Source organism: Hemibagrus wyckioides, linkage group LG09 (genome assembly GCF_019097595.1).
Source record: "Hemibagrus wyckioides isolate EC202008001 linkage group LG09, SWU_Hwy_1.0, whole genome shotgun sequence".
Taxonomy (NCBI): Eukaryota; Metazoa; Chordata; class Actinopteri; order Siluriformes; family Bagridae; genus Hemibagrus; species Hemibagrus wyckioides.
In genome coordinates, this window is record NC_080718.1 from 7,680,267 (window position 1) to 7,694,891 (window position 14,625).

Consider the following 14,625-nt stretch of genomic DNA (forward strand, 5'->3'; position numbering starts at 1 on the left):
GTGTGCGTGTGTGTGTGTGCGTGTGTGTGTGAGAGTGAGAGAGAGAGAGAAACAGTTTTTACTGTTTTGTCTCAAACCTGAGAGTTGTGTCTGAGTTTAAATATCGGATGCAGGAGATGTTTGTGTGTGTGTGTGTGCCTCTCTGTGAAACCGACAACAAGATATGAGGGTTGCTGGAAGTTTCCAGTAGGGCAAGAAAGCCAAGCAAAGCAGCAAAAGTGGGAGCCCTTTTCCCCCTCCATGCATGCACTGGGGTCTTCTCAGATTTATGGCAGGGAGCGAAGTGTCCAGTTCAATGGTGGCTCATCCATCGTAGGGTGCCAGTGTAATCCCCACTTCTACTTTAGGGGGAGAAGTGGACGGGTTACACACGCTGCTCTGGCCCTTTCCTCTAATGGGGTCCCCTGGCACATGAGATGTCATCTGTCGAGAAATGGATAGGTCTTAAAGCACCAGGAGAATCACTGTGCAATGTGCTTGGACAGAACACACACTCTTTTTCTCTTGCGCTGTCTCACTTTCTCTTTCCGTCTCACTTATACACACCTTTATGCTTCTATATGTTTGGCGTTAATAAATAGCATCACACCAAATCATTCAGAGTACATGTGAAGGTCAGCTTTTGGTTACTTCATTCAGTTCAGAAGAGAGCAGGTTGAATTTGGTTAAGAATAGTAAAAGAAAAACTCTCCTCTCGCTCTTACGTCATCTCTCTCTCTCTCTCTCTCTCTCTCTCTCTCGTTTTGCCTCTCTGATTTGTTTGCGTATCCTCCTGGTGGTTATACAAGTCAGTACAAAAGTTTGCATTCTTTTTGGAATCAGGAGTTTAGATTTTGACAAATTCATTTATCTCATGTATGTAACTAATTATGAGTAATAATAATAATAATAATAATAATGAGAAAAGAACTAAATAATTGATGAATGCCATGTTGCACTTTTTTTGCCTCTCCACTTTTCGGGTACTGTATTGTCCACCTCTTTCGTCAACCTCAGCTTGTGTTCCAATCCTCATGCCTTTTGTCCCCTAACCCCAACCCATCCACACATACACTATACACATCCACCAACGCTCCCTTGATGAGATTTTATTTTGTTTCTTCATTTTAAAGCCAGTTTACATGTGCTCTTATATACACAGCTAAATGTTGTGGATTTAATAGTTGATATTTTTTAGTCTCTACACATACACAATAGTTCTATCCTCCAAACCCTCTCCGTCTCATCACTTCCGTCAAGCCAACGTTTCATCTTCTCCAAATCCGGTTGTTAGTCAGGGGGCGCTGTGCATGCCGGAACACTTCAACACGCCCCCCGGTCCCTTTCACCAGGGCATAAATTACGCCCCTCACACGACAGCTCGTCGCCGAGTGCTTCCCCCAGTTATGGATTGCAGCATTCTGGACTTGACAGGAACATAATTAGAACTCTTGATGAAATCTGCAAAATTGTTCCTTGGTGGCTTCGGTGCTCCTGAAATGTATCCATATTTGTCAGCAGGCCCTTTCGGCACACAGCAGTAATAGCTTTGTTCATTTATCGTGTAATCTGAGGGTGATGAACGAATAGTTAGTCAGATAGAGATGATTGAGATGGTCGGAGCGGGGTGGATACCTTTGGAAAATAAGAAAGCAGCTGAAGCAAAAATAGTCTTTCTCAGGCTAAGATTAGATGATGTCATTGGATTGATGTAATAAGGAAAAAGACCCAGAAAAAATTACACACAGAAAAAAACCCATGCATGACTTTGGTGTAAGATTCCTGTCATGAGCAAGTCGATGTCAAATAAGTATTTTAACTCTGTTTTAGAATTGAGGCTCTTGATTGTATCCATGTCTAGAATTTAATCCGCCTTAAGGGGTGGGGGGTGGTCAGCTGGGCGGGATGGGTTATATTCTGTATATGACAAATCTTTTTGCGCTTCTTCACCCATCACACGTTCCTTCACTTCTCCATTGCATCACTCCATTCTGTCACAGCCAGCCGTCTCTTTTAGCGAAAGCTCTGGGCCTGTCAAAAGCTGGTTAGCGGGGCAGAAACCCAACATGTGTATTTAACATGGGGTGAGGGGGCGAGAGCGAGAGAAAGGAGATAGTGAACGGCGGAACAACTCATTTGAATGAGAGATACAGCCTGAGCTCATATGCATGCGCTAGAAGAGAGGGAGGCGATCGGAGGAGGGGAAAAGAATTGAATATGGATTAGAGGGATGAATATTCTATTATTTCGGCCCATTCTGCTGATCTCTCCATTGCTGCTCAGTGCTCCAGATGAAATATATTGATGCGGCAGAGAGCGGGAGGTGTTTCCAGAGCCCGATGGAGTCGCAGGGAGAACGTGTGCGGCCGTGCCACTTGAGCTGTGGATTACCAGCCCAGACACAACCATTCCCTCAGAACCTGTAGCCAATTTTTAGGCTGTTTTTTTCTACCTGCTTGCATCTGTTTTGATGTAATGAATGCTGATGAGCTTGTCATGCTGTGGGTGGCATTAGCCACTCGTGTATGGGCCGTGCCTTAAATCCACAGTGGCTCGGGGAAAAAAAATAACCAGGAGATCCTCTTCACCCTTTTGTCTGCATTTGTAATCTCAGAGCTGATTAGAAAAGTCTTTTAAACCTCCTTTCTCTATGGGCGTACAAAATCCCTAAGTCCCTGGCAGGGTATGCATATATAGCTGGGTGACAAATTAAAGGGAAAAAATAATAAAAAGGTGTGTTTTTTTCTTGAAGGCATTTTGTTGGGTCTACTTGTCCACTTCCAGTCAAGAGTAACTCCTAAAGTTATTCTTATATACTGTAGCGTTGCATTTTTTCTTTTGTTAAAAACATTTCTATCCTGATAGGTGTGGTCTCTTCCAGGATTGCCCCGCCCCCTTCCACAGGGCACAAGGGTTCACTGAATGAATTATGAAAATTATGTAAATCTTATGCTTTCTTCTTCACAGTCTCAATTCAGATCTCGATCCAGTTGAACACCTTTTGGAGATTTGGGAGTATCTGAGGATTATCTTGAATGAATAGTGATCATTTCTCCAAAGAATCTGTGCCAATGAATACTGAAGCCGGTGGCTCGTGGAGGCCCAGCACCTTACTAAGATATTTTGCTCTTGGTTCTTTTCCATTCGTTGGTCACCCGCCTGTACGGTGAGTATGCGGATAGAATCGATAGATGGCCACGGAACGGCTTTAAGGTTGTCGTAATACTAAATGAATATTTTTTCTGAAGTTATATTTTGTTTTAATTTTCTTCTGGATGTCTTGAAGTGGTGCGTAGTGCTAACCAACAGGGACTTATAAGGAATGGAAGAAACCCTTCCTAGATAAACAACTGAAAGTGACCATATAAGCCTACAAGATTAAAGCAGTGCAACTACATGATTTGTATATGTAAACACCCCGAGCTTTGCATTTTGCCAAAGTAGGCATGAGCATGAGTGAAATCTGAAGGTGAAACTTGTTGACTGATAATCCTCAGTCACTGTCCAAAACCACTTTACCTGAAGAGATATCAGGAACTATTAACTAGACATTGAAGCAAATTTAAACTGGCCTTGAAATCAATCTTTGCTGGACAAGAAATGGTCATTTCTGGAGTTTTACTAGATGTACTGCATTTTCTATCTTTAGTCCAAAAAAAAAATTTCTCAGGCTTCTACAAAACGTGTATAAATGGGATGAAATCAGATGCACGTGCCAGAGTATGTCCGAAGCCCGAAGACTGATTTAAACCCCTTGACTGGCAAAGCAACACCTATTTAAGAACATGTATTTTTTTCAAGGGCAGTGTCTTCCCATGGAAGGTGAGTGAAATCGGACCTTAATGGCTTTCAAAGAAAGTGTGAGAGGAAGAAAAGAAGGTCAGAGTTACAACAACTCTCACTCTTTTCAGCCTCGGAATATCTGTTGGATTTATAGCAATCTGGAGTTGTGTTACATTGCTGATTGAGCACTGCAGCTTGTCTGTTCGTCTACGTTGATTAGGCTCCACGACTAATTTCTTTAATCACACCAGAAGATCTTGTGGTCACAAAGAAAAGCACAGAGTTTCTTACTCAGCATTTACTTCATTTCCATTCCTACAGCTTTGTAAGGTTTACCAATAACAAATTGTCTACAAACAAGAAATGTCTTCCTCTTTACTGCTTTTTGGCTTGTTTTGTGATCTCAATCCCGACATCCACCAACAGATTAATTCACTTTTCAGCAGCCAGAAGGGATCTAAGGCCCGGCCAATTTGTTCTGACAGAAAGAGATGTTTAGATGTGAGAGAGGAAGAGAACGAGGTAAAGAGATGGTGCAAGGAGGACTGACATGTCGTCTGACGTGTTTTTGGGGACCTCCTTCTCCTTGCCGCTCTGGTTGAATGGCGGCGTCTAATCTGTAGAGAAGAAGCTCCCTTGGGCTTCCGTACTTGCTGCCTTGTTACACAGAAAACTCCCGAAAAACAACAGACAGCTTTCTGTCTTCTGTCATCTCTCCATCCCTCCGTTTCTCTCCAACCAAATCAAATCTGTCCCCAGAAGTCACAGAACAAAAGAAACCAGTAAGCGTACTGTCATTACCTTAAGAAAATAAATAGTATTATTAGCTTTGCAGTATTATTTAATACGTAAGTAGCTTGAAATTGTCGGAAGTGTTAGTTGTTAAATTAGCTGAAGTGCTATGATGATGTTTAATTAGCGTAGGTGAAGTGAAACACTGTAAAACAGACACAAACCCACATGTCTCTGCTCTCTGACTCCGCCATGTGCATTGCTAAAGATATGATAATAAGGTCAGAAAGCTGTTATAGCTGCGCTAATTGGAATAGTAATTAGCTTAACAGAATAATTGACTTCATTTACAACACGATGGAAACAAGTTCAGCTGCAAGATGAAGATGATCTCGTGGCATTCGCTTCCTGCGAAGAGTCAAACTCAAATCAAACATACGTGATGAAAGGAGCACCAGAAATGTCGGAAGGTTTCTGTTTAACTGCTAACTGAAAGATTTTTGTTATTTGAATAGATAAAGCATATGGTACATCTCAGGAAAGCAAGTGCTATTGTTGATAATTAAGAAAGCAACAGAACAGGGAACGCTAACAAAAATTGCCATCTGGTATCTGATTACAGTCGCTTTGGCGTCATGCTCTGGCACGATCTTCAAGTGTTTTCAGACTCTTTAACAGAATAGAAATACGTTCATACATGGCCCTTTCCCCCTCAAGGGCCCTTTCCTTGCAATTACCATGCTTAAAAATTCTCAATGGCCTCAAATGGAATTAATTAAAAATGTAAAACGGTTATTAAGGGAATGTTGCGAATGTAGACCACCGGAGAATCCTTTTCTCGGGTTCAGGAGCCTGAACTAGGCTAAACTACATGTTACACTTTCTGCCGGAAAAAAAGCCTTTTTTTTGTTTGAGGCAAGAAGGGGCGACGCTTCACCTCCTGCTTCAGAGGTTTCTCATTTCAGTGTCAGCATGGCAACATATTGCCATATTAAATCACAGGGGCTAAACCTTAGGAGAAGCCCACAAGAATAAATTAATTGAAAGGATTAATGATGGATTTGCAGCAGCTACAGAGGAGAGAGAGGCAGTTTATAGGACTCTGTTAAAGTGTCTCTGTTAAGCTTCTGGAGATGGGCTTAAGGGGCTTAACAAGAGTCTTTTTTTTTGTGGGTGAAGGGAAAAAAGAGAGAAAGAAATCTCATTCATTATATTATGATATTATGGGACGTGTGTGTGTGGTGTGTGTTTGGATTTTCGCAGTTAAACCAAAGTTCCTCCACCATCTGAACTCTCTCCACCGTATTTTGACAAAGTGCAGCTAATTAGAATACAGCCCTTTTAAACGCATGCTAATTATCTCTTCCGCCGCCCGTGACCGAAGTCGGGAGGTAATTGGCCCACAGCAACGTGACAACTCCAATCATCTTCTGAAATTAGTCGCCCTTTACAAGGCCAGGCCTGCCACACTCCCCCTTCTATAGGGAGAACAATCAATTTGATAAGTGGCCATGCGCTCCATTGTTTCACATTAATTAGACTAATTGCAGAGGGTTAGTCTTTGGGAAAGGGGCTGCTGCTGCTGCTGCTGCTTCTAAGGAGGGTGGCCCATTAAAGCACGTTTTTATTTATTTATTTTTCTGTTTCTCTCTCCGCTCTGTGTCGTAATGATTGTAAAGTCAGGAGCAGCTCAGGGCTCTTGTGAGCGCCATGACTCTGTCCTAATGACAGAATTTTGCTATGTGAGCTCCATCCGATAATCCATGTCAATACATAGGACAGAAATATAGGGCATGATGTCTTTCTTATTCACATAGTTCATATAACATTCCTCTACATATGTATATATATATATATTACTTTACTTTACTTTCCATGTGTGGTAGATGATTATACAGTTTTGGATATCAGGCAGCTTTACATAAAGAGCATCGGCTCTACTCTCTACTGTACCATGTAGTCTCTACTGTACCAAAAAAAAAATAAGACAGGCCATGTGTGATTTTTCTGTGATGAATCTCCATTTCAGAAGATGGTTAAGCAGGTTAAAGGTCACAGTCTTATGCTGTAGTTATCTATTGATAATCAGGCCATTAAAAGGTTCTCTAATCCAGCGAACAGCAGTGAAGTTTTTTTTCCCCCTTTTTTTTTTTTTTTTTTGCTGAGTTTATGTTTCTTGTTCCTTCAGAAGCATATTGCTACTGAGGCAATTTGGGAGTAGCAATTATAGTTTTGGACACGTCATTGATTTTCCCTCAAGATTACATATTGTGTCAGAGGGCTTAGTGATTGTGACTGTTCTGAATATGTTAGCTGACTTTGCGCACTGTTTAGCCTGCATAATGATTCCTTTTTTTTCCCCTCCTTGTTCTTCATACTGCCTGATTTTAAATGAGCCGCTTTGACACGGACTACCAAAAAAAGTCCATGCTTAAAAAATGTAATAATAATAATGAAAGAGGTGGTATCTTAGTTGACGATGCTCTGATAATACTTTCTTTTATATTAAGCAAGATTACAGTTGTTCCCTTTTTTTTGGCGTTTATTTGACATCTTATTTTAGTTTTGTTTTCACACACACACACAGAGGCATGGGCACACACACATTATGATTCTGCCTTGTTCTCGAAACTGCCGCTGCTAGCAGAACAAATCTTTACTCACTTAAGAGAGTGTCAGTCAGAGATGGTGGCTCAAGGCAGCGAGTCTTGTTAGACTTCCCTCTGCCACCCCCCATCCCCCACTCTCCGCTCCCTCCTTTTCTTCTCAGCCCACTGCACCTGAGCGAGATATTGATGGAACATCAGGAAAAGTGGCGCTACTTTGACACTAACACAATTGCTGCCATCTCATTCACACTGTTCACACTCTGAGGGCTCGGTTTCCAGCGCAATGCTTAAATTCAATTAGTTCTTTATTTACACTAGTGTATTTTTACGCTAGACAAAAGTATTGTTATGAGTTTCTTTCCATTGTATACGATTGATTTATTAAGGGATTAACATCGCAGGGCAGCCGTTGAGCTGTTATATTATATTATGGTTTTTTGAAAGAGATTCCTACTGGGTTTTAGGTTTGCGTCTCCGGTGCTACGTACTCGTCGTTATCTTGCGAGAGACAGAACGCCGGAATCAGTGGAATCGTTTCAAACGCTCGAAGATTCCAGGTACCTGCAGACTCCTCGTCTCGGAAATCTCCAGCGTCCCCGGAGAGCTACTTAAGGCGCTGTGCTCCATCTTTCCTCAGGCTCTCGCACTTAACACAGCATCTTCACACAAAGCAGAGAAAAAGCCTCGTCTCCCAGCGGTGAGGCATCGTTTTACTCCCACTGATGTACGGATGGCTTTGCTGGCCTACATTGAAACACGGCTGCGTGTAGACAGAGAGGTTGGAGACAGCGAACGAAGTGCTCTGTTTTTCTTTTCAACTCTAGCAAGATAACAATCTGACTGTTTAACTGTATTATAATGGAAGTAGTAATTGCAGCCTATCTTGCTTATCGTGTCCTTATCTTCGAACAACAACAACGTGACTTCAACCAGAGCCATGTTTACACACTTTCAACACACCAAGCTTTCAAATTCCGGTTCCATTCACGGCAAAGTTTTTCCGATTGGCCCTGTCATGACGCACGTGTGTGTGTGTATATAAATATTTTTGGTCATATCGCTATCTGCCTGTTGTTGGCCAGTTCTGTGCTGCTATGAATTGAAATCACACTGAGTGGCTTTATCTGAAATGAGGAGAAGGTGGGGAGGCACACGGCACGTTAAGTAGACCAAATGTCACTCTCAGTAGCAGGAAATAGGCTCAACTCAGGTCATATGACTGATTTTTGCATTTCACTGCATCTTCTAAGGTTTTGTCAAGGAGTTGGATGCAAATGTAGGCTTTAATAACAAAAAAACAGTCAGTCACAAAATTCAGAACAGGCAAAAGTATCGGGACAGGCAAACAGACACAGTGTAAATCCAAAAAAACAGGCAAAGGTCAACAGGGTAAAACAGGAATGTCAGAGATTAACAGGATCAGAAGTCGAGAAATGCAGTACACTGAATAGAAATAAACACAAACAAACAAACCTATATATAAAGGGAAACTTGCACCATTAAAAGTCTTGGAACGTGGGGTGTGTTTTTGGGATCTGGGAGTTGGAGTCAAAACATGGCAGCCAATTTGAAACGTGACGTTACTTGATGTGACAGGTTTACAGGAATAACATGGCAAAAGACGTCTCAATAATAAACCTTCAGCATTCTGTCAAATGCTGAAAATGAACTCAAAGTGCAAGGTTTGACATTTTAAACAGCTGAGTACTTTATCTTCCCTGATCAAGTTTGTAAAAATGGTTTACATAATCTTAGAGGCATGTCTTGTACAAACTGCAAAGAGAGAGACAGCTGTCTGTCAGTAGGAAGACTTTTGCAGAGAACAGCTCTGTTACGTGAGAAAAGGAGATCCCCCTACTCACTGCTGAGGATTGCTGCAGTGGTAAAAGGATCCGTGCTCGACATTAGTTAACAAGGTCAGAACTCTGAGCTATCTCTCTCTCTCTTTGTGTGTGTGCGTGTGTGTGTGTGTGTGTGTGAGTGTTTTGCCCCAATGTGCAACTTCATAATCACGATCATTGTACTGCTTGTCTTCGAAAACCTTGTCTACGTCTAATACACTTCTTATGCGAGTTACGCCACATTACTATGAGTTACGCCAGTTTTAAGATTTCAATTCAATTTATTTAATTTCCATAGCAATGGATGTTGTCACAAAGCAGCGTTAACAGAAATACATAAATTCTGGAAATATATAATAATTTTCCGGACATGGTACGAGATGATCTCAATAAAATTCTGGCCGAATTTTAAAATCCTTGTCAGAGGATTGATCAGGGATTATGATGAAGATCCTGTTAGACAGAGCTGTGATGTTCATTAGCAGGTTTTTTTTTTAATATTTCCTTTATTTATTTGTACACATATTTGTACAGTAGCTCTCCTAGTAAACTTTTGAGTTTTTCCTGTTACTGTGCTGGCATCCTGCTGCTGGCTGATCCGTTGTTAACGTCACTCAGATCTCTTGCCCATTTTTTCTGCTTCCAGCACCTCACCTTTAAGACCTGACCTTTGACAGGTGCAACTGTAATGAGATAATCAATGTTATTCACGTCATATGTCCATGGTTTTCATGTTATGACTGATCTGTGTATGTAACCATGTTTGTTCCAGCTTGGCCAACAACAGGAATTTGTCATAAGCCCTCTGATACTTATGCTCACCAATTGAATTAACCTGTCATCCAACACAGAGGACTACTAGCACTGTGAGCAGAGAGTAGCTAACATCTCACTGACTATACAATATTTATGTTTCTTCTACCCATGTGGTCCCATATATACAACCAGAACAAGACAGCAGATTATGACAGATTAGAAACTAATCCCATTTCTAACAGTATTTCTGATGAGAAATGCTTCCACCATGTAAGGTTTCATAACACGGTTTGTTACATGTGCTACATGTCTAAGACTCCAGTTGTTTTTCAAACGGCAAGTCCCTTCTAACCCAAGAGATGAAATTTCAGAAACTATGACCTTTATGCATATTTACTTTCACTGACATTTTAATTATTTTGAAAGATCATGTGAAAAAAAAAATCCCTAAACACAACCCCCAATTAATATTGTTCCCAAATTAAAGCAGAAGGCTGTGGCAATGCAGTCATTTTCAGGGTTGGGTGTTGCAGGGGCACGTATTAGAATTTTGTTTCAATCAGCAACCCTGAAAGAATTACGTGTATACATCTGACTGGCTGTGTTTACCAGACAGCCTGCAATTTACCGCTATTGTGTCCAGCAAAAGCAATCAGGTGACGATATGAGGTGACTATAAATTTCCCCGCAGTCAAACAGACAGATTATGTTTTTGTATGATTGTGAAATATTAGCAGATGAGGACACAGATTTGTCTCCTTGCTGGCTCTGTAATGGAGTTCTCCTGTTATTACATAGTCATGTCAATAGCCCACAAATATGATAGTTATCTTTCTGGTATAGTGTGACACTTTGTTCATGGCTTGGCTGCTCTGACAACACAGTGAGATTTTTTAACAAACCCCATGAATAGTATGTTTCAGAAAGTTGTAAAAAATTGTGGATAGGGCTAGTTATTGTAGCTTTTATGAATAATTCCTTCAGAGACGGTCAACAATGTCATCAAAGCCAAGACTGGTACTAGACAAGATCGAGTCATGCTCGAGTCTTAACGGGGTCGAGGCCAAGTCAAGATGAAAACAAGACAGACCTAAGAACAAATCCATTTAAGGGCCAAGTTTTATAAACCCCAAACAGGAATCAGGAAAATTCTGGAGGCATTTAAACAGGTTAGCAAAAGTCCACACAAATCCATCCATTTTCTGTCACAGGGAGACTAAAGTCTACCTCAGGAGACAAGGCAGAAAACACCCTGGATGGGGTACCAACCTATCACAAGGCACTCACTACATCATCACTCACACTACAGACAATTTAGAGATAAATCCCAAACTCCATACAATCAGTGTGGGAATTGAACCTTCAACCCCACAGATGCAAGGCAACCATGCTAACCACTAAGCCACCATGTACACGAATACAGTAAGTGTAGCAATCAATGACATTTAACATACAATTATCATACCAGTAATGCTAACTGTCATGTTGGCTTCATTTGAGCATTGCTCAAATAATTAGTCTCTGATGTTTTTTGAATTTCTTCCTGTCCCAATTAAACAACGTGAACATTAATTTTTTATAAACTTTTATTCCAGACCAAGATCAGATTTTACTAGACCAACACCCAAGACTGAGACTGAATGGCGATAATCTAGCGACAAATCAATCGATAAATCAATACACAAAACATCTCAAAACCAGACTCAAGTCCAAATATAGCGTTATTTCTATCAGCTCTAGACTTATGAGCTAATGTAAGATTAGCTTTTCTTAATGCTTATCAAGCAAATGAAATCTTGCTTAGCTGTTACAATTCCTAGCAATTTTGCATGGGTTGTGCTCGGAGGCATCAGCTAGAGATCTGATTTTCTGGATAACTGAACACTGTGAGCACTGCTAGAATCTGATGATCAGCTTAAGTTCTAACTAGACCGCACACTACAACTACATACCAATCCATCCATAGACTGTCCTTCATCCAAGTCTACTGTACGCTCTAAGAGAAAAACGGTTCCTCGAGGTTTCCTTCGGATGGTTAATGGTTATTTCTTTAAGACCGTTTTCATGGAATAGTGTGCTTCACACAAATTTGAAAGAAGAAGAACAAAGGAGAACAACAAAAGAGTGTGGTAGATGTGGCCATCTTCGTCGAGTGGAGACAAACATGATTTGTTTTCATTGCCCTTGACACTGCCCATGACTTGTCCTTGAAAAGTCACGTAGATTTTTCTCTTTGTTAGCCCCTTTTTTTCTCCTCTTGAATGGGGATTCTCTTGTTTCTTGCTATCTTTATTATTAGTGGAATTATTCACGGGCAGAGGTGTGCGGCGTCTGAATAAATTGAGCGCAGAGTCGGGGCCAATGCTCCTTGCTGGCATACATTTGTGCTCAGTTAACAAAGAGCTTGGATACTCCAAATCCCACTGGAATTGTGCACTCATGTTCTGTTTGAAACCAACATAATTAAAGTCACTCTCTGAAGTAACCTATTTGTATAACGAAAGCTCCCTTACAACGGCCGGATCCTATGAATAACCCGTAGGAGGGCCGGTGGCATAATTATTTCACATTTCTAATTTAGGTGAGGGAATATTTGTTATCAAATCGGGTGGTGAGAGAGAAGGAAGGAGGGGGGTAGATGAGGCGGGAGGGAATGGTATTAGTTTCGAATGAGGGGACATAACAGGATCTGTGGAATGCTTTCTGGAGGTGTGGCAGTGGATGCTTTTCTCCAGGATCAGGACACACACACTTTTTGGACAGCACAGGTATCTAAACTTAGATGGCTTAGACTCTAATTTTAAAAGGAGATGATGGCGTCCCATTCTATCATGCTATCATGACATTTCCTGATCAAGTTGTTGACACTGTGGCAACTGATTTGTGAACACACACTTGTTTGTGTGTCAATTTGAATGAAGCTTGTTTCCTCACTGCTTTGGAATTCAGATCAGTGGGGATTTGCTTGTCCCAGGGACACAGCAAATGTACCTTTGAATAACGAAAGTCCGTATTTGCTGGACTGAGGAGAGCCATTGCATGACAGGAAAATGAAACAGTATAATAACAGCTGTGAGGGACAGAATCGTGGTGGTGTGTCTCTTACGATCTGGTACATAATGTGCACTTTTGTTTTTTTGGGTGTCCTTTTGTGCCTGCAGAAGAGTTTGTCAAAGACAGACAGTCAAGTGATCAGAGTCTCAAAGTAGCTCCTTGTGGTTAATGGTCAGAAAGAATGACCAGATCTTTGCTGATCCTTTCCTCTGTTCTACTGCTCAAACCGTGTTTGCAGTGTGGTGACTTTACTTCAATATGCTAATCCTCCTTACTAACTAGCTGCCGGGCAAATGATGTTCATGTTCTTATCACTGGGAATCTAAAGGGTAACCTGCGTAACCTCACTAGCTGGGAGCTGGTCACAAACAAACAAACAAACAAGCTCATGATGTTCTAAGTAAAAGTGCACAAGCTAGGTTTCTTATCGCAAAAAATCTAATCCATTAGTGTTGGTCAAGCGCTGACTATTCACTTACTTTTGCTTAAAACTGTGTTAGCAAAAAGTGTGTGTGTGTGTGTGTGTGTGTGTGTGTGGATTTGTAAAGCACAGCAGCTCTCAAGGTGCATATTGATAAAGAAAGGTTTTTTGTTACTCTTCAGGGATGATTCTTGTACTCCATGGACCCACACACACACACACAAACACACACACACAGGGCCTGTAAATCCCAGACTAGGTTTTCTCACCTCGCTCCATCCCAGGCATGTTTTTGGGATCTGGGAGGAAACTGGAAAACCAGAGGAAACCCAGACAGACAAACCAGTGGAGAACAAGATGATATCTGATCATCATAAACATTCTCACTTGAAAATTTAAGCTTACAAATAAAAGAGGACAAACATGGGTGTGTGTGTGCGTGTGTTTGTTGCAAATTCCTCTTTTGCTTTCTGCCACGTGATGTAGCGTGACAGTCGATGTGACTTTCCACTGAAGCCTACCTTGTGCAGGTGCACTTCTACATAAAAGAGATGCCAAGAGGAGGTTCGCTAAGAGCCGAGTAGGGAAGTTTTTCCCCGCAAAAAAGTCCCACTTACAACTTGCCTCCATTTTCTTGTTATAATCCTCTCGGTTGACATTAAATGACACGAGCACACATAAGTTTAGGTTTGTCGTGCGAGTGGTCACGTGTGACCGTAATTATTAAGATTTCTCTCACATGCACCTTGGCTTTGGAGGAAGTGTATGAAGATGTGGGTATAAGTCTGGAATCCATGCACCAGCTCCCTCAGAGAAGAGTCAATTACCGCTTTCTTAAAGGAGGGACTTTTATTAAAGAAGGAGAGACAGAGGGAGTTAGGGATAGACTGAGAGAAAAGAGGGAGGGAAAGCCTTTTACATGTACATTGATCTCTATCAGTTAATATCATTCCAAGCTGGAAAGGTGGAGAGATGGTAGAGAGGGGCAGCTGTATTTAATCCTGGGCTGTCTTATGTTTGAAAGGAGAAATCATTGTCTGATAGGGCTGATATATTAAGGAATGAGATTATTGCAGAGGCAATAATTATAGCTGCCTTAATTACGGCTTCAAAGCGACCAGTGCACCAGAATCGGGGTCTTCTTCATGTACAGTAACACTGTACTGAAACACAGGAAGTTGTATTAGGGAGATAATGAGAGGGAACACGTGATCACTGAGACATCTGACAGGGACATGTGACATGCTGGGGCTGATGGGTAAAGTGGCAACTGTTTGATTCTACTTGTTGATGAAAACAGAATATAGCTGTAATGCATTACTCACTTAAGCTAGATGCTTAAGTTGTTAAGCAACTTGAACTGATCAAAATCTATAATTATATGACTCAAAAATCCATTTAATGGATATAGCTTTGAGTACACTTTTTAATTCCTACATATATATTTTCA

General features: G+C 41.2%; 1 protein-coding gene across 7 annotated transcripts in view; it reads left to right on the top strand.

Moving 5' to 3' along the window:
• The window catches only part of esrrga (estrogen-related receptor gamma a), a 122,721-nt gene that overhangs the window by 35,752 nt on the left and 72,344 nt on the right, over positions 1 to 14,625 (top strand). For 4 of the 7 annotated variants that reach the window (XM_058399981.1, XM_058399983.1, XM_058399982.1 and 1 more), the window contains exon 1: positions 2,958 to 3,145. The exons of 2 other annotated variants lie outside the window; for them this stretch is intronic. In XM_058399981.1, the coding sequence (XP_058255964.1) occupies positions 3,015 to 3,145 (131 nt within the window). In that variant the 5' untranslated portion in view covers positions 2,958 to 3,014. Of the gene's footprint in view, positions 1 to 2,957; positions 3,146 to 3,526; positions 3,802 to 14,625 lie in introns of those variants that run through there. One more of the 7 variants, XM_058399990.1, reaches the window with a different exon arrangement.